The following is a 25,965-nucleotide window of genomic DNA, read 5'->3' on the forward strand; positions in this document are numbered from 1 at the left end:
CCAACAGGGACTTTAGCTCTCAGACATGGGCTGCCTCCCATGAAGCACTTAGTTTATAGTCGCTAGTTCGACTTTTCCAATTCTTCAACCGAATTTGCTAGATCCACCGTAGTGGCATCACCATCAATATTTTCCCCTTCAAAGTAATGCTTGAGAAGATGACCGTTTACTTTAAAAGTGCGGTCATCTTCTGACTTCAGCTCAACTGCACCATAGGGAAAAACATTAGAAATAACAAATGGTCCAGACCATCGAGATTTTAACTTACCTGGGAACAACTTCAAGCGAGAGTTGTATAATAGGACTTTCTGACCAGGCAAAAACTCTCGCTTTAGGATGTTCCTATCATGCCATCGCTTGGCTCGCTCCTTGTATATCCTAGCATTTTCATATGCTTCCTCTCTCATCTCAGCCATCTGATTCAATTGGAGCAATCTCTTTTCACCTGCAGCTTGTAAATCAAAGTTAAGGTATTTTATGGCCCAATATGCTTTGTGCTCAAGCTCTACTGGTAGGTGACATGATTTACCATAAACAATCTTGTATGGGGACATTCCTATGGGGGTTTTGAAAGCTGTCCTGTAAGCCCACAATGCATCATCAAGTTTTAAAGACCAATCTTTCCTAGATGCATTGACTGTTTTCTCTAAGATACGCTTTATTTCCCTATTGGACACCTCAACCTGTCCACAAGTCTGTGGATGATAAGGGGTGGCAATTTTATGAGTAACTCCATATTTTGATAATAATTTTTCAAATTGCCGATTGCAAAAATGTGATCCCCCATCACTTATAATGGCTCTAGGTACCCCAAATCTTGAAAAGATGTTCTTTTTCAAAAATCTGATTACAACTCTGGCATCATTACTTTGTAGAGCAACTGCTTCTACCCATTTTGAAACATAATCAACAGCCACAAGAATATATTTATTTGAAAAAGAAGAGGGAAAAGGACCCATAAAGTCTATTCCCCACACATCAAAAAGCTCAATTACAAGAATGCTATTTTGTGGTACTTCATGTCTCCTAGAAATATTGCCAGTTCTTTGGCATGGAGCACAAGACATAATGTAATTCCTGCAATCATGAAATACTCTAGGCCAATAAAATCCACAAGATAAGATCTTAGTTGCAGTTCTTTCCACACCAAAGTGGCCTCCTGCTTCCTTAGAATGACAGTGTTGTATTATGCTAAGTTGTTCAGTTTCAGGCACACAGCGTCTAATTACTTGGTCAGCACAATATTTAAACAGATATGGTTCATCCCAAAAATAGTATTTCACATCATGCAAAAATTTCTTTTTCTGTTGAGATGACAAACCATATGGTGTGATGTTGCTAACCATGTAATTGACTATATCAGCATACCAAGGTAATCCTTGGATTTCTGCTACATGCAATTGTTCATCAGGGAACTTTTCATTAATGGGTGAATCTAAACAATCAGATTCCAAACGGGATAAGTGATCAGCCACTACATTTTCAGTTCCCTTTGTGTCTCTAATTTCCAGGTCAAATTCTTGTAGCAGTAGAATCCAACGAATTAGCCTAGGTTTAGCATCAGCTTTGGCAAACAAATATTTCAGGGCAGCATGGTCTGTGTATACTATGATCTTAGAACCTATCAGATAAGGCCGAAACTTGTCACATGCAAATATGACTGCTAAAAGCTCCTTTTCAGTTGTGGCATAGTTCTTTTGGGCCTCATTTAAAGTTCTACTAGCATAGTATATTGCATGAAATACCTTACCTCTCCTTTGCCCAAGTACTGCTCCTACAGCATAGTCGCTGGCATCACACATCAGCTCAAACGGAAGCTCCCAATTAGGTGCAACGATCACTGGTGCAGAAGTGAGTTTCTCCTTCAATAAATTGAATGCCTGCAAACAATTGTCATTAAAAACAAAAGCAGAATCTTTTTCAAGTAAATTACAAAGAGGTCTAGAGATTTTAGAAAAGTCCTTGATAAATCTCCTGTAGAAGCCAGCATGTCCTAAGAAGCTCCTTACTCCTTTTGTTGAAGTGGGTGGTGGCAACTTCTCTATTATCTCCACTTTTGCTCGATCAACTTCAATCCCTTTCTTTGACACCTTGTGACCTAAGACTATACCCTCTCTTACCATAAAATGACATTTCTCCCAGTTCAGAAGCAGATTAGTCTCCTTACATCTTTTAAGCACACAGCCTAAATTTGTCAGACAAGATTCAAATGACTTCCCAAAAACAGAGAAATCATCCATAAATATTTCAATAAAATTCTCTAACATGTCAGAAAATATAGACATCATGCACCTCTGGAAAGTGGCAGGTGCATTACAGAGACCGAAAGGCATTCTCCTAAAGGCAAAAGTGCCATAAGGACAAGTAAATGTGGTTTTCTCCTGGTCCTCGGGTGCTATATGAATCTGATTGTAACCAGAATAACCATCTAGAAAACAATAATAATCATGCCCTGCAAGTTTTTCTAGCATCTGATCAATGAAGGGGAGGGGGAAATGGTCTTTACGGGTAGCATCATTTAGTTTCCTGTAATCTATACAAACTCTCCACCCAGTCACAGTACGAGTCGGGATTAATTTATTGACCTCATTTTTAACCACAGTCATACCACCCTTTTTGGGCACTACTTGAACAGGACTAACCCATTTACTATCTGAGATAGGATAGATAATACCTGCATCCAACAGTTTAAGCACTTCTTTCTTCACTACCTCTTTGAGAGTTGGGTTAAGTCGCCTCTGTGGTTGCACTATGGGTTTGCACTCAGCTTCCAACATTATCCTGTGAGTGCAAATCAAAGGGCTGATCCCTTTGATATCTGCAATAGTCCATCCTATTGCCTCCTTGTGCTCTCTCAGCACGCTTAGGAGCTGTTGCTCCTGATCACCTGTCAAGGAAGAAGAGATAATTATTGGCAAAGTATCATCTATTCCAAGATAGGCATATTTTAAATGGCTAGGCAATGGTTTAAGTTCTAGCACCGGGGACTGTGTCAAAGATGATACTGGTTTTGTCGCACTAGTGCCCAGCTCCTCATAGTAGCGAGCCTTGATTTCTGATACCTTCTCCACAGATTCTTCCTCATGCTCATCATCATCACTCCAATCGTCCAGATCCCTAAGGACTGATTCCATTGTATCCACACCTGCTTTCTCCTCCACAGACTCAGAGATAAGCTCATCAATAATATCAATGGTGTAACATGATTTGCCATCATCAAATTTCTTTATGGCGTCATAAACATTAAAAGTTATTTGTTCATTCATAACTCTTAAAGTGAGCTTACCTTGTTCCACATCTATTAATGCTTTACCTGTCGCAAGGAACGGTCTGCCAAGGATCATGGGCACCTCTCTGTCCTCCTCCATCTCCAAGACTATGAAGTCGACTGGAAATATGAATTTGTCTACCTTCACCAGGACATTCTCAACAATACCCTTTGGATATTTGATACTCCTGTCAGCAAGTTGCAAGGTAATATGAGTTTTCTTGCATTCTCCAAGTCCAAGTTTCCTGAAAATAGACAGAGGCATTAAATTTATACTTGCACCTGAATCGATAAGAACGTTCTTAAAATGAAAATTCCCTATAGTACAAGGAACAGTGAAACTCCCCTGATCTCTTTGTTTGCGTGGTAAGTTAGGCAAGTCCTTTTGGAGAATCATAGAACACTCTCCTGTAAGCATCACAGGCTCACTCCCATCAAACTTCCTCTTTTTAGTGAGCAGATCCTTCATGAATCTAGCATATGAAGGCATCTGCTGGAGTGCTTCTGCAAATGGAATGTTAATTTGCAGCTTTTTAAAAACATCTAGGAATTTAGCAAATTGGGCGTCCAACTGTTGTTGCTTCAATCTTCCTGGAAAAGGGACAGGAGGAACATACGGTTTCACCCCTAGTGACTTCTGCCTTGGTTCCTCCACCTTTTGCTTACCTTTGTCTTTCTCCGGACTCTCCTCCTGAGTTTGAGCTTTTCTATTGACTATTTCCAATTCCTTGCCACTCCTCAGCATTATAGCATTGACACCCTTGGGGTTCTCTTCAGTGTTGCTGGGTAAAGACCCTGATGGTCTATTACTCAATTGCTGAGAAATCTGACTAATCTGACCCTCTAGGTTTCGAATAGTGGCTTGTTGATTCTGTAGCATGGTGTCAGTCTTTTGCATATAGCTCAACATGAGCTCTTCCATTCTCGACTGACTTTGCTGAGGTGGAGCATTCTGAGCAGGGCCTTGCTTTTGGAATCCAGGTGGCGGTTTAAGTGCATTATTCTCATTCCTCCATGAGAAATTAGGATGATTACGCCACCCGGGATTGTAAGTGTTCGAATAAGGCCCTTGATTACTCCGTTGGAAGTTGTTGACAAAGTTCACTTGCTCTCCATTGGGTGAAGCCGAGGGATTTCCAGACATGCATTCAAGAGTCGAATGTGGTCCTGAACACAACTCACAAAAAGCAACCTGATTAGTATTAAAAGAATGTGCTGAGGTGAGTTTACTTACCTGGGTAGTGAGAGCTGAAATCTGGGTTGTCAAATTAGCAATAGTGTCCATGTCATTGACTGATGCCACTCTTGATTTACTTCTTTCATTCTGCCAATTATGTGCACTGGAGGCCATCTCTTCTATCAAAGCACTTGCTTCATCATAATTCTTACCCATCAGTGCGCCTCCTGCTGCAGCATCTACTAGAGACCTCAATGTATCATCCAGGCTAAGATAGAAGACCTCAATTAGGAGATTATCTGGCAATCCGTGATGTGGGCACTTTCTGATTGCCTCCTTGAATCTCTCCCATGCCTCATAAAGTGATTCACCATTGAACTTGGTGAAGTTAGTGATTTCGTTCCTCAATCTTGCAGTCCTAGCTGGTGGGAAAAATCTCCTGAGAAACTTAGATGAAAGGTCGGCCCAGGTGGTGATGGACTCTTGTGGCAGTGAATTGAACCAGGCTCTCGCTTTATCCCTAAGCGAGAAAGGAAAAAGCTGTAATCTAATAACATCATCAGTGACATTATTCATCTTTACCGTGTTACAGTATTGGAGGAATCCTGCAATATGCTCATCAGGACTCTCGTTGGGATATCCTCCAAACTGATTTGATTGAACCATCTGGATGAGTGCTGGCTTCAGTTCAAAGTTATTAGCTGGAATAGTGGGCCTTCTGATCGCAGAACCCATAATAGTAGGTACTGCATAGTCTCGAAGTGCTCTGGCAGCACCCTGTATTTGGCGGTTGATGTCATCATCTGCCATCTCAACTACCTGCAATTCTTCCCTTCTTCTGTTCTCTCTTCTCAACCGATGCAAGGTGCGCTCTATCTCAGGATCTAATGGTAGAAGTTCAGCACTTCTACTCCTGCGCATAGAATACCTGCAAAGAGAACAAGAAATAAACACACAGTAAAGTGCGCCTAAATTAACAATAGAACTAAAGGTGGTCTAATATTAAGTTAATCCCCGGCAACGGCGCCAAAAACTTGATCCCTTTGCAAATATATATAAAAATAAGCTCAAATTCTACCAGCAAGTGTACTGGGTCAGATCAAGTAATATAGTGATGAATAGAGTGTCGATCCCACAAGGATTAATTAAGTACTAAACCTATATTAGATTCTATTATTATCTAAGCAATCAAATTAAGAGAATTAACTAATTAACTACTAATCAACCTAAATCGTCACAAAGAGCAAAAAGAGAATTGTACGAAAATATATCAATTGAAAGTGGGAAAAACAGAATCCACCCTAGTTTCACTAATCAGATTGCCATCATGTTATATAGACTGATAGCTATGTGATTATTCAAGTGAGTTTATCAAGCCTTTAAAATTAAAGTCTTAAACCTCTAATTAATCAATCAGCTCCCGCATCTCTAATTAATAGTGGACTCTAAATTATAATCATACACCTTCCAGTGCTATGATTGTCTAATGCCCTAAATTAATTATCCCTAATGTCTTAGCGAATAACTAACTAGAAACATTGCATTAATCCCTGGATAATCTCTAATTAAACTAATTAACGCAGCTATCGCATTTAACTAATTAGTCTAATCAAGAATTCCTAACAAACACTATATCAACTCCCGTATCAATAGTGTTTCTAACAATTATAACCAATTAAGAATTAAAATTGAAATTATAGGAATTGCAATCATGAATCATCAACACATCTATTAATCCTATAACATGGCGACAATCATCATATTAGCTACCTAGGGTTTCATCATATTCCCACAAAAGAAGCTTAGAATATCATGGAATTGAAAACACAATTATAATTCCAAGGAGTCATTGCAATAGAATTCATATTCAGCAGTAAACTCAAGATATTGAATCCTAAAACAAAAACCCAACAATTCCTTTAAGGAATTATCTCTTCCACAATTCTTCGCTTCAAATCAATTGATCCAGGTGACGGCTCCAGACAAGACCCTCTCCAAAAACTCTCTAGGTTAAAAGAATGGTGAAAGATGGCTCCCCCCCTAGGGTTTCCTAATCTTGTTATGAGGAGTATTTATATCCACAACAAAAAAAAAGATTTCCGAAAGATATATGCTGGCTCCAAATTGCGCAAAACTCCTCAATATTGCTCGTAATTCCATCTAAGTCCTCAAAGACCTACAATATCAAATTACACATAATTAAGCACCGACTTCTTATAATTTCTATAAAATTAATAATAATTTAACATGAATTGCACAATAAAATATGAGTATAATATGCCCTTATCATGTGGCTAGGTGGCGTTAGTAATGGAGCAGAGTATGATTCTACTTAACTTCATGGGATGAAGACAAAATCAGTTTTTTATTCAAAAATTAATTATAATCATGGTTAAAAAAAATATGTGGAATAATTTATTATGAAATTGAAAAAAAGATTAAAAAAAAGTAATGATCGTGTTGTTAAATTAAAAAAAAAATAGTAATGAATAGTTTGGAGGATTTAGTATTAAAAAATTAATTGTAATAATGGTTAACAAAATATATGTGAGAGAATTTATTTATGTTTTGATGAGTGTTGCGACCCTTTTCATCTTTAGTATTTAGCCCAAGCAACCTATACATCTTTAGTATTTAGCCTTATTGCGCAATGCTAACCAGTATATTAAAAGAGGCACGAGGGATATGCCAAGGGAACCAAACAGCTCTCCACCAGCTTACCTTGGAAGCTCGGTTCATGAACAAGTTCGTTCCCATGCTGAGGTAGTAGAGAATTTGCCAGAACTAGAAGCAGTCCAAGGTCATCACTTCAACAGCTTGTGGATCTGTAGACCTGAGCCAGTCCCATGTCCCCCCCACTTCAGGATGACATTCACATTTGCTTCCTTTCCAATAGTGGGAAAACACAATCCAGGAGAGGTTTGTCCGAGAGCCAAGGGTCATAAGCCAGAATGAAACATTTTCACCTGTTTCGACTGTATATCTGATATAAGGCGTCATAAAGGGGTCTAATCTGCATAAGTTTCCTCCCAACTCCATGAGGCATCTGCTGGGATTCTTTAAACCCCAAAAACTCCTCCTCTTATTCAAATATTTTTTGGTCCAGGCAACCCATAAAGATCCATCGCCAAAGAAAGCTCTGTTGTTGAATTTATTATTAAATTGAAGAATTGAAGAAAAAAAAAAAAAGTAAATTGGAGTTAAGTGGAGTATGATTTAACTCCATGGCCAAACAAAACCGTGTCTTATTCTTTTAATATTTTTGGGTTAGTGCATGTGTATCCTATAACTAAATCTTTTGCAAGAAAGATCGAGGTGTGAGGTTATAGTCGGGATGTAATTTTTTCGCTCTAATGTACTAGTCTCACATGTAAATGAATTGACTGGAGCTCATTTAGTCGGGTCCACTTTCCGTATAATTTTTTTGTTCGTTATACGGAATGCGATGTCACATAAGAAAGGCAAACCTAAAAGATAGGCCCATTTATTTATTCAGTTTCAGTCTGATTAAATTTGACTAGTCGTATCGTACCATTTCAGATGAGGATATTGAATGCTCAATTGAATGGCCCCTTTCTCCTACTCACAGGGACACCATGCCCCAAATCTTTGCTGCATTGGTAGAAATTCCAAGATGCTTTCAATCTTTCAATAGCCGTCGCGGAGTGATCCATCCTTGTGATTTCAAATTCGTAGCAAGAGCTTGTAGTTTTTGGGACGCATCAATTTCGGTTTGCAAATGTATGTGGCGACTCGAATTTCGGGGTCGAGTTGCTTCGAAGTTGTGTCGGCGCTTTCAATGTTCTATTATCATCCGAGTCCGGTATTGGTGGGACACATCGTTGGATAACCTCGTGCAGAATGTGAGAGTGAGCTCACTCTGCCGTAACCAAAACGATGTTATTGCATTGCACAAAACACGCGCCGCTAGTGATGGAACTTCCATAGAAACCACATCAATCCTAAGCGGGCATCGGCAGGCAAATACTAACGCACGGAAAGGGTTAAGGAGAAAAAGCGTGAGGACCCTAAATCGTATTAAAGTTCTTCCCACGCTACTCCGTCACGTTTAATTCCCAGCGGCGACACTTCGTCACACCAAGGCAAAGCCGTTATCGACAACCGAACTGAACCAAACGATCACTGCCTACATCCCTCATCTTCTCCCACAGAATTTATAATCCTTGGGTTATAGCAGATAATAACAACGTGCTGCAACTTGTTATATTAATCAAATTCAGTCTTGAGTCAAACCAAATAATTTTACGGACCATACCAAATCCTCATTGAGCATAATGCAAACCTAGAACGGATAATTTTACGACGAACTGTATACGATACAATATAATAGAGAGAGACATATATAACAGACATAGGGGTGGGCGGTGTAATAATTGTTTGCAATTTCCATCAACCCCCAATATGGGCCCGAACGGCCCCCACCAAGTTGATGTTAATAATAAGTAATGTATCTCTCTCTCTCGTCCTTTCTAGTAAGTTACTGTATGCTGAAACTCTTATCTCGATAAGTTCGTCCAGCCATGAGTAAAGTTACGTTTTTAAATTGACACGATAACAGTACAGGAGTATTGATGATGTTGATGATTGATATTTTGATCTTTCTCTGCACATATAAAAACGAAGTCAGAAGATTGCTAAACCCAAACCTTTGTGGGGGGAGATTATCCAATCCCAAGCCGGATCCAGTCGACTATATTCATTTTACAGTAGACTATGTTCAATTCAATTCGTGTATGCCTTTCTTCCCCGACCCATCAGAACTTACCCCATTTACCAATCTTTCCTCTCCCTCTCTCTCTCTCTCTCTCTCATGTATCTAACCCAGCAAATCAGACTAACACCATAGCAGAGCAGCAGCTTCCACTTCTCCTTATCTGCAGTGCAGCAGCCTGCTCTGCCCTGCCCTGCCCCTCTCCTCCTCTGTCCCGGGTACTCATCTTCTTCTGCTGCTTGTGGGTTTGCTGTTGATTCTGTTAAGAGAGTTTTACTTGGGTTTTGCGTGTGTGCGCGTGTGTGTCCCCTCCCAAGAACCAGTGTGCAGTAGTAATCATGTGTCTTTCAAAAGATCATGTTGGGTTTTTCATCCCGAGATGTCTGTATTCATTTTTCACTCTTTCGCCGGCCGAGCTAACAGTGACCAAGGCCATCTTTTGCTGTTGTGCTTGTTCCCTTACCTCTCTGCGATTTAGAACTATGCATCTTGATGTTTTGTCAGCTCATTTATGAATGGAAACGTAGTACTAACTCCGTGTCAAACGGCTAACTGATCCATTCTATGCATCCTTAAGTGCTGCGGTGCGTGTTATTTCCAGAACTATAGAAGAGGAAACTGACTCGTATGACCTGCATATCACATCCGAAGAAACTTAAATTTCTTGAAAGGTTTGAGCGAGGACACAGCTTGTTCCGGAATTTCGAGTTTACTCGGAAATTAGCCTGTGAATGTGCCAAGTACAGAGAAAAGGACGGTTGATATGCTTTCCTCCCCCTTTCTGTTAATGGTTTACTGGATCTTTATTGGTCGGATGCTTTTATTAGTTCTGCAGAGAAGTTGTCTAGTCGATAATTCGACCAGAAAAAGGAGCAGCAGTGGAGTTCGTTGTTGATGTGGTGATCGTTTCTTCTACAGGTTGACTGGTTTTTAGTGACAGAACATGCTGAGGCAATCACCGAGCCGAAACGGGAGGACGAGAGGATTCAAAGTGAAGCACGTCGTGCAGATATTCCTTCTGCTCACCATCTTTATATGGCTGCTGTACCAAGTCAGACACTCGTATTACAAGAAGAAGGAATACGAAGATCCCTCTCCGACATTAACATCAGATGGCATTGAGACTCGAGGAGAGGTTATAAAGTTCGGGAGGAAGGACCTAATAAATTTGAAAGGGAGACAAGGGAAGGATGAGGAATCAGGACAGGACGCAGAGGATGTTAAAGTTGAAGAAGAGGAAGAAGAAGAAGAAGAGAATACTGTTGAAGGCCGAGGAGGTGGGGATGATGAGATTGATGTCAATGACCAGGAGAGAGCCGACGAAGAAGACTCCGAGACGGAGATGGAGGATTTGATCGATGAAGAAGATCAGGAGAAAGAAGATGCAAGTCCAGAAGAAGAGGTTGAGGGCCAAAGTGGAAACGGGAAAGCTTCGAGGAAAGTCAAGGAGGAAGATCAAGAGGAAGCAGAGGACTCGACTTCAAAACTGGTGGAGGGAACACAAGGTTTGGGAGGTTCAGTGAATGGCGAGGAAACAAGTAACGGGGAAGACTCCTCATTCTTTCGAGATGGATTAATAGAGCGAAACGAGAATTCTGACAGAGATGCGCGGGCTAAGAAGTCATATTTGAGGTCGATTCTTCTTGACGATATGGACAACAAAAATGCAACTTATAGAGAAAACAGCAGCAAAAGTTCTGCAGGTTAGTGAGTCCTTAACCCGGTTCCTAGTCCTAATCGAGATCGAGATCCTTGAGACGAAGCTGTTTCACGACCGTGGTGGAGATGGTTTCCGAGAGAAAGCAATTCGAGATGCTGCTGAATAACAGTTTCAAGGAGGAGTTTCTGATAGTATTCTTTACATCATTTTGGGACCATTTAGCATTCCTTGGATAATGATTCTGTTAAATGCAGCTGATGAGCAAACTGTACATATGCGTTGGTCGTGTATGTGCTATGTCTAGGCAACAATTGCTTGGACTAGCGGCAATTTCAAGTGTAGAGAATAGTAAACTAAGTCAGCAACTTGAACGTGTATATATGTCATAAGATGCTTGAATGCGCCCGTGCCCTCCGAAAAACATTGTGAGCTTCATATTATAGAAAAACTCCTCTCCTTTAAGAAAACAAAACTTCTTTCTCCAAAGCAAAGTAAGCTGTACATTGTAGTGAACATTATCTGTTATCTGCATAGATGATTATAATTCTCGATAATTATTTCGGGAATATATACCAATGTCCAAATGGATCTCAAGATCGCTTGAAGACGCATCAGGGGAGAAAAATGGCGCAATTAGATCAATTGTAGAGCATAGTTTCACAAACAAGAAAAAGATAAGGACTAGTCTAAGGTACACAGAAGCCTGATCTACCATACCAATATCCAGTAACGAAAGTCACAGGCCCGATTCATGCGGCAACCAAACACTTTGAAATGACGCATGAGGGTTACGTAAGCAGCGAGTCAAGTGCCTTCTCTTCCTTCCTTTGGTTGAAGTCAATTGTGTTTCTGATGATTCTTTTGATGGGAATTCCACTGCAACAGCATCCATATTATGGATGTTCCTGGAAAACAGAGTGTGATAATTAATTTAAGGTCCTGAATTCGACCTCATTCTGTTATCAAAGAAAAAAGAAGCAGAACACTAGTGCCAACTGCCAAGTAACTTATTTGATGGAGACTATGAATTGGCAAGTTTTCGTACCAGCAAATATACCCACAGTAGTCATATTCGTGATAGCCATTGTCTTGTATATGAGGAACTCAGTCAAGAAATGACCGAACGCGTAGATGAACGAGAGGAACGTAACCAGATAAAGCGGCTTGTTATCGAGATTAAATGCACAAAGAAAGCAGAGGGTGCATGTTAAAAGAGTCCATACTCCAAATGTCCTCCCGTGAACATCAGTCACTGCAAGTAGTAGACAGAAAGGAAGATAGGTTAAAAGAGTTGCACACATACTTCACGCTGAAACCGAAAAATAGAAACAATTAATTTAAGCATATCTTACTAAAAAAATTAAACTGAGTCAAACTCTTTGAAAGAAAGGTAAATCATTCTGAAAATTTATCTACTTCACTTCGGAATTTTTATAATATACTTCGAAATCTGTGTAATTTACTTCATTTGTTAGTGCTTTACTAGAAACTCAAATAATTTCATACCAATCAAATTTACTTTGATTGACATAACACTTTAAGATACTATTTCAAAAGAGAGGGCAGATTCAATTTACTCTAGTGATCTCAATATCCATCAAAATGACATCTTTTCTCGATTCATTCATTCAAAAAATAAGTACTTTTTTGGTTGCAGAGTCGCTGAAAAGATTGGGGCAAGAGAACATCTAGCACAATCCGACACATCATTGCATATCTTTCTCCGCTTTTACTCCAACATCTCTCTTTTCCAGCCAAAACGTATTGCATTCCAGATCCCATGCATCATCAAGCATGATAATCTGTGGAACATGCCTCAATGAACAATACCTCACAGATCATGGGAAACGCGACAATACTGCAAGATATTCAACGATTCAAAGTTCAACCATGTATGTAAATCCATGCATACTACTAGTTGAATAAGCTTCATTTACTTTTACTCGTGGTGTCAGTAAGATCATTAAAGATAATCCTGCCTAAGACACTAAAATGTCAATTTGCAACTAAGAAACCGATAGATAATTGCAGCTGGATACTCCCTCAAATATTGGAAACGTTGCAGTTTATTATTGTTTCAGTCTAATCGAATGAAATTCCCGACGTCAAAGTTCCAACAAAAAACAACATAGAAGATCAAGAAACCATTTTTCATAACAACAGCCAATCAGTGATTGTAAGAACACGACAAACGAATGGTTAGCAAATAGTTCTGCGGGTTTCCAGTATATAGAAGAGACACGTTCTCTATTCCCTTTCCACGAGCAGAAAGTATACATTACTTCCAAAGTCCACCATTTCCAAGATCGTGAGATGGATATGGAGGATGATCCGAAAAGAAATACCTAGGAGAACGATGCCCACGTTCTTAATGTATCCGAAGATCACCAAATCTTTGGGATCTCGCCACATTTTTACCTATTAACTAATCAGATGATCCCAAAACCGGAAACTCGAACATACATCGGCCGTGGAAATCAGAGCCAATCAATAAATGTAGAGTATTTGTGTCGGTTCCCATCACAACAACGGCTGCTTCTACCGAGAAGTAAACATCAGCGCGGTCGCCAAATCTCCCTATTGCCCTCCAAATCTCACATCTCACATGGTGAATCAGGTGAACTAGAAGTAAAGAAGCAGGTTTAACTGAGAAGGAGAAGTGTAGGGAGAGATCACTGACTGGTGGTGGTGGAGAAGACGGCACGGCGAAGGGCCCAAATGTCGAAGAAGCCGAACCAAACGGAGGCCAATCGGAGTGAGCCCACCAGCATCAACCACCAACCCAGTGCCTTCATCTTCACCTCGACACTGATCTGCGCTGCGCTGCTCTGCGCTTCTTCGCTTCTTCTGCTCAATGAGGTCGTCAATGGCGAACGGACTACACAAAACACACAGAACTCCGTCTGAAGCTTTTTCCATTAATTTCAAAAGAGCCCCTTCTAACTATAAATATTGCATTTACGTCCTTACCTGACCATCGCTTGCTCTATCGAAAATGAAACTAAATTTTTTCTAAGATGCCCATCGTAACTGAATCTGGACTGACCAAAATTGTTTTAAAAATGTCTATTACGGAATGATGATGGGCATTGGATTTGTGGATTTTTGCACAATATCGGCTTTGCAACCTCAACGACAGCTGAACTCTAGGGTGCTTTGGTGGGACTACAGCTGGCTTGGGACCGTGGCTACCAGCACGTGGTCTTGGAACTCGACTCCCAAGTGGTTCAGCGACTGCTATCAGATGGTGCAACTCACAATCAATGTCTCGAACCGCTAGTGAGCAGCATTAGCGATATTCTCCACCGTGACTGGCATGTAGAAGTCAGTCATACGTACTGCGAGAGCAATACATGCGCTGATTGGATGGCTCGATTGGCGGTTTCCTTCTCATTGGGTTCACATTTCTTAGTTGCAGGGGCTTCCTTACCCTATTTTTGTTGTAGTTTCTTTCTTTTAAGGGCTTTCGCCCTCCATTATCACCGAAAAAAAAAAGTTTTAAAAAGTTTTCTTTTGGCCATAATTAAAATATATATACATCTCTTGGCTTCAACGAAAAACGCAAAGCGAAGTCAACACTACTTTTGTATAAGGAGTAAACTGGCAATTTCGTCCCTGACTTACGCAAATTGCATCATCTTGGTCCCTGAAAAAAATGTTATATCGAATTCGTCCCTGGTCACATCGAATTTGTCCTTGATAACATCAAGTTCGTTCCTGACCACATCAAATTCGTCCCTAGGAACATCGAATTCGTCTCTAGGCACATCGAATTCGTCCCTGGTCACATCAATTCAGTCTTCCGTCACATCAGTTTGGTCCTTGGTAACATCAAATCCCTCACACGGTCTTTTGCCGTTATAACTCCGTGAAAGGCCCAGATTGATGTGTATAAAAAAGTTCCTTATGTCTGTATTTGTAATTTAGGTTTTTTTTCATCTTTTTTATACAACTTTGGTTTCTAATTATCATCAACAGAGTCATTATCAGTTACATCAATATAGTCATCTACCCTTAATGAAACAGATTGAGCACTCTATAACATATTTGCTGTAATATAGGCTCAAAATCTACTGTGCACTAGTGTGAGAACATAATGATAAAGATTCAAAATGAATAAAGCAACCGAACCAATTAGCGACAATTAATATTAATTTAATATAAAATTCATTACGGTTAGAGGTTCCGAGTCACCCCGGTTACAAAATACATCAACTTTAACATATAACAATTCAACAAAAAACCTAGCATGTACAATTCAGCATGCATACTGCCTTCAGCATAACCCAGCATGTACAATCCAGCTAAAAACACAGCAAAAAACTATCTATGTCCCAACCTAATTACATTCCAATATTCACAGTCTTCATAATCCAAAATGCATCTAAGTATATTCTAAAGCAAGATCAGCAACAACCAAAATGAGCAAGAAAAGACAACTATCATCATTGAAGAGGCCTTGGTGCTCCTGTGTTCATCAAGGCTGCAAATCTCTGGGCAGTTCCAGTACTGGCACCTTGAATGGTTTTCTTTGTAATGGGAGCTCTTGGATGGGGCATCGTGCTAGGTCTCACAGGCGGTAGTCTGAATGCAATTCCACCGGGAGGAGTGACCTGCATGTTGGCAAGATCATCTATAGAAGGAAAGTGCTGCCAAGGACCCTATACATCAAGCAAAATGATATTAGGATGACAAAGTTAATTTATTCAATAATGTCATGCTTAAATTATTTAAAAAAAAACTAAAATTTTACATGTGTGGTGTGATGGTCAGTTTGTAAGGGCTGTGCTGATTGAAGTTCAGGTTGAGATGGGATATGACCAAAATGTCCATCCTAAGCAACAGCCGGTGCATCATTTGCACCGTCACCTGTAGTAGCTGAGCCCCCCTCACCTGGCACATGAGATGCTCTGGTTTCCTCATTTGCACCATCTTGCATCATCATCACTAGCTAGAGGTTCAAGTCCAACATCCAAATCACTAAAGATTTGATTTTTATAAAAGCAGACAGTGGGTTTGGTCTTATATGTGTTGCCAAGCATGTCTAAAACCCCTGCAGCAATGAACTTATCTATGTCTTCGTCTTTCTTCACTTCTACAACACCACCTTCAAATCGCAAAATGGGGTCTCTAACAAATTTTCCCCCATGATGTATAACCACATCGACTGTCCTAAACGTGCTTCCACTGCCAAAGACCATAGAAAACCAAAATTAAGAAAACCCCCCTTTTTTTGTTTTGTTAGCCAAAACAGTGTCTCAACTCAGAAAATTCGAATGCGTAAACAGTAACCAAACTGTAATGCATGTTCCTATCATCAACAAAAATGTCATCTTTTTGCTTAAAACAATAGCTTGTCACAATTAGCCGGAGACATACCTTGGCTCACGGACGAATCTGAAGTCTCCATCCATGATCAGGACGAAACAGAGAGAGAGATCAGAGAGAGCAAAACAGATCTTTCTCCAAGAGGAAACAACATCGCTTAGCTCGTGCTTGGAGGGTGTTATGAGAGAGAGAGAGAGAGAGCAGAGAGCAGAGAGAGAGCGGGAGAGTGGGAGTTATGAACCAGAGACAAAAAGGAGTGATAAAAGAGGGAACAAAAAAAAAGGGGAATAAATTGAACGGTTACATAGAATGACGATATTGATGAATATAATGTTTTTCGTCCAGTGTTAACGATAGATTTGACGGATGGATGGATTTGATGTTACCAATGACCAAACTGATGTGACGGATGACCTAATTGACGTGACCAGGGACAAATTCGATGTACCCAGAGACGAACTTGATGTGACCAGGGACGAACTTGATGTGACCAGGGACGAATTTGATGTTACCAGGGACGAATTCGATGTGCCTAGGGACGAATTTGATGTGGCCAAGGACGAATTTGATGTGTACAGGAGAATTCGATGTGACGAGGGACGAACTTGATGTTACCAAGGACGAATTCGATGTGACTAGGGACGACTTCGATGTGACCAGGAACGAATTCGATGTAACATTTTTTTTAGGGACCCAAATGATACAATTTGCGTAAGTCAGAGACGAAATTGCCAGTTTACTCTTAGTATAAGAGAGACTCGAGACATCGTAATGTACAGTTTAGGGATGCTTATTCGGTCCCGACCTGTACCGTCCGAGACTCAAATGGACACAATCGACTACACTTTAAAACCCTTGGCTCTAATAAACTGTATTTTATTTTGTAGTCGATTGTGTTTATTTTGGGACGGTATAGGACTGAACTTGATAAAATTTCACGGTTTAGTTATTAATTATGCTTTTTAGACCATAGGGTGGATAAAGCAAATGTTAATCACACGACACAGTATCAAGTAAGAAGCAGCGGAACGTAGATACCACAAATTCATGAATGTGGGCTTGTCTTAATTGTAGATGCCACGAGTTCCGAGATGGAGCCATAAATAACTCCTTCATTTAAGAAATAATTCTACAAGTCCCAACAAATAATTTCCTCCCCATTATCACTCCGCACTATTTTAACTGCGCGGTCGAATTGATTCTTCACCAATCTGAAGAAATTAAAGAGAAGATATTGAGCCTCCGATTTCTCTCGTAACAAATATAATCATATAGCACGACTATAGTCATCCAAGATTGTCAAAAAATAATAAGCCTTTGAAATAGATGGCACCTTATAAGGCTCCCATAAATCACAATGAATTAATTGAAATGGAAAAACAGCTTTATTTGTACTCGAGTCAAAACTTGTTCGAGTTTATTTAGCCCGCAGACAAATATCACACTCCTTATTCATAGTTGCACTCAATTCTAAATCAATACCATTAATCTTAATTAGCCGTGATGGGTGCCCAAGTTGCATGTGCCATAAATCATTCGCCTCATCACTGATGGCTCGATTGGCCGGCCCCTGAATAACCACACGTCGAAGATAGTACACACCCCCTTGATGCTCACCCACTCCAATCATCCTCCTCGTGGCACGGTCCTGTATTAAGCAAAAATCGTTGTAAAATATCCCAAAACAATCTAGGTCCTTGGATAATTAGGAAGTGGAAACGAGATTGCAATTAGATTCGGGAATTAATAAGACGTCCGAGAGAATAAGAGAACCAATGTGGACTCGTCCAGCTCTACATGCATCAGAACCTCCCCCATTCGGAATATGAATCCTCGACCTATTTGCAAGCAAATGCGACTCAACAAGAAAATCCGCACGACCAGTTATATGCCTAAACGCTCCGCTATCAATTATCCAATTATGCCCAAGCTTTACCGGAATAAAATCTTTATCGGTATTTAGGAGGCACGTTATTGTTATCGGGACCAAGAAAATCAAGCAGCTTCTGGAATGCTTTCTCCGAGAGACGTGAGAACCTGTCTAGCCTATTCCTGGATTATCCGAGTTGGGCTTGATGCCTGAAGCCCACCAAATTACTTCGAGCCACTTGGCCCCAGCCCTTGCCTCTAAACTACTACTGTTGATCTGCCATAATTCCTCTGAACTGCTACTATGAATGGCTTCTTCCCCCCGTCCTTCGTCTGGTTTGATTCCCAATTGGTCGAGTACCTATGCAGTGGCCAACATGAGCTTTTGATATGGCCCGCACGAGCACAATAGTAATAAGTCCTTGCAGTTCCCGTTCCTCCAAAACCCCAACCTCTACTTGTGAGAATCACGCGCCTAACAAAGCAACAGCGGAAGCAAAGGAAAGTAGAAAATTCAATTTTTTTACCATGCGAAACCTAAAACCAGGATTATACTAGAAGAATAGAAGCAAAAAAAGCGTACCTGGGCGCGATCTTATTGCGCAGAACTGATGTCGGCTCGCCAAACCAAGCGCTCAATGTGTCACGCCTCTACCGGTATCCATGCCAACCACATCGACAGAACTCCGAGACTGGTAGTGCTAGCGGCCTATACCCGGAGGAAGGCGCCCGCTCAAGATAAAATTATTAAACTAATGGACCCGAATAAGGCCCTAGAGCAAGATGTAATCATATTACAACTTGTCGTGATCGAATCGGGTAATTCTAATTCTTGAACCCAAATATCGATACCCTTAACCAAGGGCCTTGACCCCTATTTATAGGCTTAGGGGAGGACCCCATAGAGTTCATGAAATCAATGTGGGATTGCCAAGAGATGTTCTCCATGCGCCATGTGTCCGCCACGTGTCGACTTTTCATTGGTCCACCTGTCATCATATGACCGTGCCACGTGTCGACACATTATTGGTCCACTTGTCATCATATGATTGGACCAAGTGTCATCGCTCGATTTGATCCCCTATTCGATCCATTAAATCTAATGATCGGAATCCAATCAATCGGGAAATTTAATCTCATTAAACTTCCGACGTTTCCGTCTTGCGCTTAACCTCATCCAATCTCTATTAGATGAAATCGCCTTTATCATCCGTTGATTCGGTTGTTGTGTGTAACCCTGTAGGTTCCCGATTACATTCGCAGTAATATCGAAATCTCCATTTCGACATTACAAACAGTGAGCACATTTAGCAATGTATCACTGTTACCAAAGTAATCAGAAAGTCAACTGGTTAACGAATTTATGGGCTATGTTACTGTGCAACATGTCCCTTTGACCTCTATATCCCGATCGAGTCCAAGGCATGGTCGATGTCATCCTTGTATGGCTCAATCTCTTTTCTTGGTTCCGAGTAAGTCTGTCAGAGCAAATGAGTTCGACATTTCTATATCGACTCATTTGGGTATGCGCATAAACTTCCAAACTTCTCCCACCAAAGGGCCCAGTGAGATATCGCTCCCGTTACGAAGAGGAATAAATCTTATCTTGGTCACTCACATTTCTCTCCATGCTCTGTGGCATACCCAATAACTGTCTTTATAACCAGCTTGTTACGGTGGCGTTTGATAGCATCAAAGTATACGACATTGTATGTAGGAATCCACGGTGACCTCAAGTCAAAGGACCTCTGCACCATAGTCACTATGAGAATTGCTAATGATAATCTCATAACGACTCATGTATCAGTCTCATGGCGAGTCAATCCAGTACGCATTACCCCTAATGCATACCTGTGGTATGACTTGATGTCTCTACATTCATGATCCGTGAAACTTGGTCATCAATCACCACCACACTAGCCTTACTGCATTATCGTCGTCCTAGTTAACGATAATACTTCGACCAAGGACGTTTAGGAATAACGTTAATCATTGATAGGATCTCACAATCAAGTCATACTCGATCCCTATCGAACCTATTATCCAAGGACGTTATCGGGTAAAATGAAAGCGCAACCACACGATAACAGAAATGACTCATGGTTTATAAATGTCATAGTACAAAATTGATGACGGATTGCCTCTATGGAACACATCAATCCCAATACTACTGCCTCATTACCGTTGGTTACTGCCACCCCCTTGCAACTCCTGCTTAGTTCCAGCCATTTTGCTTAGAAATATTGTTTCATCTGGTGCATCGTTTGTTGGGAATTGGTGTATGCCCTAGAGGCAATCTATAATCAGTTCTGTAATATGATATCTATTTCATTATATTACGAGGCATATCTGTTATTGTGTAGATTGCGCTAAATATGATTTTACACAATAATGTCCTTGGAATAGTAGGTTCAATAGGCATCAAGTGTGACTTGATTGTGAGATCCTATAATTACTGAACATTATTCCTAAATATCCATAGTCAAAGTATTATCGTTAATTAGGACAACGATAATACGGTTAGATTAGTGTGAGTGTTGATTGATGACCAAATCTCATAGGTCATGGATATGGAGATATCAAATCACACCACATGTATACATTAAGAGTAATGTGTATTAGACTGATCCGCCATGAGATTGCTACATGGGTTGTTACGTGACTGTCATTAGCATATCTCAAAGTGACTATAGTGTAATGGTCCTTTGACTTGAGGTCACCATGGATTCCTACATGTAATGTCATATACTTTGATACTGTCAAACGCCACTGTAACAGGCTGGTTATAAAGACAGTTATTGGGTATACAACAGAGCATGGAGAGGAATGTGAGTGATCAAGATAGGATTTGTCCCTTCTACGAAACGGGAGCGATATCTCACGGCCACTTGGTGGTTAAGTCTAAAAGTGTATGCATACCCAAATGAGTCTATATAGCGATATCGAACTCATTTGTTCTGATGGACTTACCCAGTAAACCAAGAAATAGAGATATTGAGCCATACAAGGATGTCATCGACCAGGCCTTGGGCTCAATAGAGATATAGAGGACAATGGATTATATTACACGGTAATATAGGTCACGAGGTTCGTCGAGAAATTGACTTTCCGATTACTTGAGTAACAGTGATGCATTGCTAGATGCCGCTCACTGTTTATAATATTGAAATAGAGATTTCGATATTACTGTCAACGTAATTGGGAACCTACAGGATCACACACTACGACTAAATTGACGAGATATTTTGAAACAATAAAATCGTCTAATTGAGATTAGATGATTTATGGTGTGACCGATTAATCAGATATTTAATGAGATTAAATTTGTCGATTAATTAGACTCGATTTTTTAGATTAAATGGACCAAATTGATACACGATTAATATGGTGACACATGGCTTTTATTTGGATGGACATGTGTATGAACACATGTCACTTGGGGACATTAATTCCCCTCATCCCACATCGGCAATTCAAAGGGAAAGCATTTCCCAAATTGCTTATAAATAGCACTAACAGGAATGCTTTATATATATAATGTGTATGCATATATATATATGTGCAGGCTTATTTATATACATATATGATATGTGTATGCATATAAGTTTATATTAATATAATTTGGGTTGAATTGTTCAAACTCAAATTGGTCCATTAGTATAAAAATTTCGGGTGTCGCATCGGTGTTTCTTTCGAGTGTTGGCCGCTAGCACCGCCGATCTCGAAGACTCGTCGACAAAGTCGGTGTGGATACCGGTAGAGGCGTCACGCGTGGGACGCTCGGTCGACAATTTTAAATATTCCAGGTACGCTTTTATTTACTCTTATTCTTCTAGTAGGTCTTGGGATTAATTTCACGGGTAGGAAATTTTGAATTTCTGTTTCTTTTTCGCTTCCGTTAGCCCCGTGGAACTAGCAATTGGTATCAGAGCCTAGCTAGTTAGAATCTGAGTAGATAATAGCATAAAATATGATTTTATGCTTAGTACTGGTGTGATTATGTTTTGATATTTGCGGTGCATGACTGTTAGACATGGACTAGGTCCTAGTTGTGTTAGTATAATAGTTATACGTGTGGACTATTATGTAATGGTTACATAATAGTGTATGGTGAGATCGATTAAATGTTAATAAAATCCCTCAAAATATTAAGTCCATATCCTTCCACCGTGTAACGCTCGTCAAGACCAAGATCGATGAGTGTGTAGACCTTGCCTTCGCAGGATGCCCTCATCTATCCTAGTAAGACGTGGTGTTTACCAATGGGTCGGACTTAACTAAGCAAGCCTAATAAGATTAGGAGTTCAGAGGCATGTAGTTGGGCATCGATCTACAAGATAGATTTGAATAAGGAGTTATTCACCCAACTAGTCAAGAGTTGCATGTGATGCAATTGGGAAAGTGAGTTCCCTACCTAAATAGCCAGTTCTCGGTGAATCAGCCCTCGCTGACTCAGAGCTTGGTGAGATATGGATCTTGAACTACTATGAAAATGATATTCTCTGAATCAATGGTGAGGGTCATTGATTTGATATAAATAGTGGGAGCAATATTTAATAAAGTCCTCATTAAATATTGTAGTGTCATAATACTTATTTTGCATATTTTTGTGGTAGTTACCATGGCAGGGAGCACTTCTAGTATTTTCTGTTTGCGATCCGTCCTTGATAAGGACAAACTGTCAGGGAATAATTTCATTGGTTGGTATCGAAACTTAAGAATTGTTCTCACCCAAGAAAAGAAACTATATGTCTTAGAGCAACCTCTTCTTGCGCCACCACCTGACGAAGACCCCCAAGCTGAGAAAGATGCTTATAGTAAGCATCATGATGATGCCGTAAACGTCGGATGTCTCATGTTAGTCACCATGGACTCGGAGCTTCAGAAGCAACACGAGAACATGAAGGCGTACGATATGATCGTGCATCTCAGGCAGCTCTATCAAGAGCAGGCCCGACATGAGAGATTCGAGATCTCTAAAGCACTTTTTCAGGCAAGGTTGACTGAGGGTAGCCCGGTAGGTCTTCATGTACTCAAGATGATTGGGTACGTCGAGACTCTAGGAAGACTGGGATTTCCTCTGGGTCAAGAGTTGGCCACAGATTTAGTCCTACAGTGGCTGCCCAGCAGTTATAGTCAGCTCATCATGAGCTATAATATGAATGACTACAATAAACCATTGCCTGAACTGCTTAACATGTTGAGAACAGCTGAGCATGATATCAGCAAGGGGACGTCCGTTCTAATGGTCCAAGGGACCAAAAGAAAGGGCAAGGGCAAGAGTAAAGGCAAGAGGGCTAAAGGTGCATCCAAGTATGACTTGGGTGCGTTGAAGCCTAAAGCCAAGGTGGTGAAAAATGATTACTACTTCCATTGTGGCAACACTGGACATTGGAAGCGGAATTGTAAGGTATACCTGGAGGAGTTGAAGAAGAAGAAAGGAAGTGAGACTTCCACTTCAGGTATCCATGTTATAGAGATCAATGTATCTACTACTTCTACATCTTGGGTATTAGATACCGGGTGTGGTGCTCATATTTGTGGGAATATGCAGGACCTAAAGGACAGTAGATCGTTGGCAAAGGGCGAGGTGGACCTACGAGTTGGAAATGGAGCAAGAGTTGCTACATTAACTGTAGGGACTTATCACATAGTTTTGCCTACTGGGCTAGTATTAGATCTTAACGACTGTTATTATGTACCTGCTATTAGTAGAAACATAATATCTGTTTCTTGTTTGGACAAGAAGGGATTTTGTTTCACCATCAAGAACAAGTGTTGTTCTATGTACATAAATGATGTATATTATGGCAGTGCACATTTAAGTAATGGTCTGTATGTTCTTGATTTAGATACGCCTATTTATAATGTGGAAACCAAACGGCTTAAATCTAATTATTCGAACCCGACTTACCTCTGGCATTGTCGTTTAGGCCATACTAGCGAGAATCGCATCTCTAGACTCCATAAGGATGGATTACTGGACTCGTTTGATTTAGAATCGATCGAGACATGAACCTTGCTTAATGGGGAAAATGACTAAGGCCCATTTTACCGGAAAAGGTGAGCGAGCTAGTGATCATCTGGCTCTCATACATACCGATGTATGTGGACCAGTGAACAAGCTTGCTAGAGGTGGGTATCTCTACTTCATTACATTTACTGATGATTTCAGTAGATTTGTATATGTGTATTTGATGAAACACAAATCTGAATCCTTTGAAAAGTTCAAAGAATTTAAGAATGAAGTGGAGAATCAGTTGGGTAAGAGCATTAAAGTTCTTCGATCAGATCGAGGAGGTGAATATTTGAGCTATGAGTTCGCTGACTATCTTAAACAGTGTGGGATTTTATCTCAACTGACTCCACCTGGAACACCACAGTGGAATGGTGTAGCTGAGAGGAGGAATCGAACTTTATTAGATATGGTTCGATCTTTGATGAGTCATGCAAACTTACCTGACTCCTTCTGGGGATATGCTCTACAGACAGCTGCTCTCATATTAAACAATGCTCCGTCGAAATCAGTTGAAAGGACACCATATGAGATGTGGTATGGGAAGCGTCCCAAGATATCTTTTCTAAAAATATGGGGTTGCGAAGCTTATGTGAAGAGATTGTCTTCGGATAAGCTTGGCCCTAAATCGGACAAATGTTACTTTGTGAGGTATCCTAAGGAAACTCGAGGATACTATTTCTATAATCCCATCGAGGGCAAAGTGTTTGTCGCTCGAACTGCGGTATTCCTTGAGAAGAGTTTCTCTCCAAAGGAACTAGTGGGAGGAAATTAGAACTTGGGGAAGTTCTACCACAAAATGACATTGACCAATCGACGGGCGATGTTGCAGAACAAGTACCACAAGTTGTTGTGGCACAATCTTCTACACAGGTGACACAGGAGCCTCGTAGGTCTAGTAGGATACGTCATGAGCCCGAGAGATATGGATTTCTCGTGACTCAAGACAATGACATATTGCTCATAGATAATGATGAGCCTACAACCTATGCGGAAGCCGTAATAGGCCCTGACTCTGAGAAATGGCTGGAGACCATGAGATCTGAGATGGAGTCCATGTACACTAACCAAGTATAGACTTTGGTTGATCCACCTGAAGGGGCAAAACCCATTGGCTGTAAGTGGGTCTTCAAGAAGAAGACTGACATGAACGGTAATGTGATTACCTTTAAGGGCCGACTTGTGGCAAAAGGTTTCAGATAAGTTCATGGTGTTAACTATGACGAAACTTTTTCCCCGGTGGCTGTGCTTAAATCCATAAGGATCTTGCTTGCAATTGTAGCTTATTATGATTATGAGATCTGATAAATGGATGTCAAAACTGCTTTTTGAACGGGAAGCTCCTCGAGGATGTGTATATGACACAACCTGAGGGTTTTGTCGATCCACATAGTGCCGGAAAGGTTTGTAAGCTACAACGGTCTATTTATGGGCTGAAACAAACTTCTAGGAGCTGGAATCTTCGTTTTGATGATGCAATCAAAGAGTTTGGTTTCATCAAGAATGAAGATGAACCCTGTGTTTACAAGAAGGTTAGTGGGAGCGTAGTGATCTTCCTGGTGTTGTATGTAGACGACATACTTCTGATCGGGAATGACATTCCTTCCTTACAGTCTGTGAAGACTTGGTTGGGAAGGTGTTTCTCTATGAAGGACTTAGGCGAAGCTACCTACGTGCTAGGTATCAGGATCTATAGAGATAGATCCAGGAGACTGCTTGGCTTAAGTCAGAGTGCATACATAGATAAAGTGCTTCGGCGCTTTAGCATGCAAGATTCTAAGAAAGGGTTGCTGCTTATGTTACATGACATAAGCCTTTCGAAGGCTCAGAGTCCTTCTACTCGAGAGGAGAGGGACCGCATGAATAGAATTCCATATGCGTCGGCTATTGGATCCATCATGTATGCTATGTTATG

At 40.5% G+C, this 25,965-nt stretch overlaps 3 protein-coding genes, 1 long non-coding RNA gene and 1 other non-coding gene across 7 annotated transcripts; 2 read left to right on the forward strand and 3 right to left on the reverse strand.

Moving 5' to 3' along the window:
• Positions 1-3,301: 3,301 nt before the first annotated feature.
• Positions 3,302-9,236, reverse strand: LOC116202973. The gene is made up of 5 exons (XM_031534611.1): positions 9,232-9,236; positions 4,503-5,373; positions 3,673-4,460; positions 3,411-3,513; positions 3,302-3,313 (listed from the first exon to the last, which is right to left on the reverse strand). The coding sequence occupies exons 1-5, from the start codon at positions 9,234-9,236 to the stop codon at positions 3,302-3,304; spliced, it is 1,779 nt and encodes a 592-aa protein (XP_031390471.1).
• On the forward strand, positions 4,750-4,856 carry LOC116193367. The gene has a single exon (XR_004154276.1). It is a non-coding gene; the product is annotated as a small nucleolar RNA R71 (small nucleolar RNA).
• On the forward strand, positions 9,112-11,242 carry LOC116188552 (cilia- and flagella-associated protein 251-like). Its single transcript, XM_031517988.1, has 2 exons — positions 9,112-9,395; positions 10,096-11,242. Exon 2 carries the CDS (start codon positions 10,121-10,123, stop codon positions 10,883-10,885), a length of 765 nt encoding a protein of 254 aa, XP_031373848.1. The 5' UTR covers positions 9,112-9,395; positions 10,096-10,120; the 3' UTR covers positions 10,886-11,242.
• Positions 11,243-11,413: 171 nt separating this feature from the next.
• On the reverse strand, positions 11,414-13,714 carry LOC116188559 (ergosterol biosynthetic protein 28). 2 transcript variants are annotated; one of them, XM_031518011.1, is made up of 3 exons: positions 13,518-13,714; positions 11,883-12,089; positions 11,414-11,742 (listed from the first exon to the last, which is right to left on the reverse strand). In XM_031518011.1, exons 1-3 carry the CDS (start codon positions 13,630-13,632, stop codon positions 11,675-11,677), a joined length of 390 nt encoding a protein of 129 aa, XP_031373871.1. In that variant the 5' UTR covers positions 13,633-13,714; the 3' UTR covers positions 11,414-11,674. The 2 variants fall into 2 exon arrangements, with proteins under 2 accessions (XP_031373871.1, XP_031373861.1); XM_031518001.1 differs by lacking the exon at positions 13,518-13,714 and adding an exon at positions 12,481-13,498.
• Positions 13,715-17,527: 3,813 nt separating this feature from the next.
• On the reverse strand, positions 17,528-18,869 carry LOC116192477. Of its 2 annotated transcripts, XR_004154086.1 has the most exons (3): positions 18,618-18,869; positions 18,102-18,509; positions 17,528-17,813 (listed from the first exon to the last, which is right to left on the reverse strand). It is a non-coding gene; the product is annotated as an uncharacterized LOC116192477 (long non-coding RNA). The 2 variants fall into 2 exon arrangements; XR_004154085.1 differs by having other exon boundaries at positions 17,528-18,509.
• Positions 18,870-25,965: the final 7,096 nt, after the last annotated feature.

This window comes from Punica granatum, chromosome 1 (genome assembly GCF_007655135.1).
Source record: "Punica granatum isolate Tunisia-2019 chromosome 1, ASM765513v2, whole genome shotgun sequence".
Taxonomy (NCBI): Eukaryota; Viridiplantae; Streptophyta; class Magnoliopsida; order Myrtales; family Lythraceae; genus Punica; species Punica granatum.

Coding starts and splice junctions, on each gene's coding strand:
- LOC116202973 (XM_031534611.1), bottom strand. Junction 4,461..4,502: donor TTTCAGCTCTCACTACCCAG/GTAAGTAAACTC, acceptor AATACTAATCAG/GTTGCTTTTTGTGAGTTGTG. Junction 3,514..3,672: donor CCTGTGATGCTTACAGGAGA/GTGTTCTATGAT, acceptor GTCTATTTTCAG/GAAACTTGGACTTGGAGAAT.
- LOC116188552 (XM_031517988.1), top strand. CDS start 10,121: ATGCTGAGGCAATCACCGAGCCGAAACGGGAGGACGAGAGGATTCAAA.
- LOC116188559 (XM_031518001.1), bottom strand. CDS start 12,619: ATGGGATCTGGAATGCAATACGTTTTGGCTGGAAAAGAGAGATGTTGG. Junction 12,090..12,480: donor GCGACTCTGCAACCAAAAAA/GTACTTATTTTT, acceptor TACTACTTGCAG/TGACTGATGTTCACGGGAGG. Junction 11,743..11,882: donor TACTGTGGGTATATTTGCTG/GTACGAAAACTT, acceptor TCTGTTTTCCAG/GAACATCCATAATATGGATG.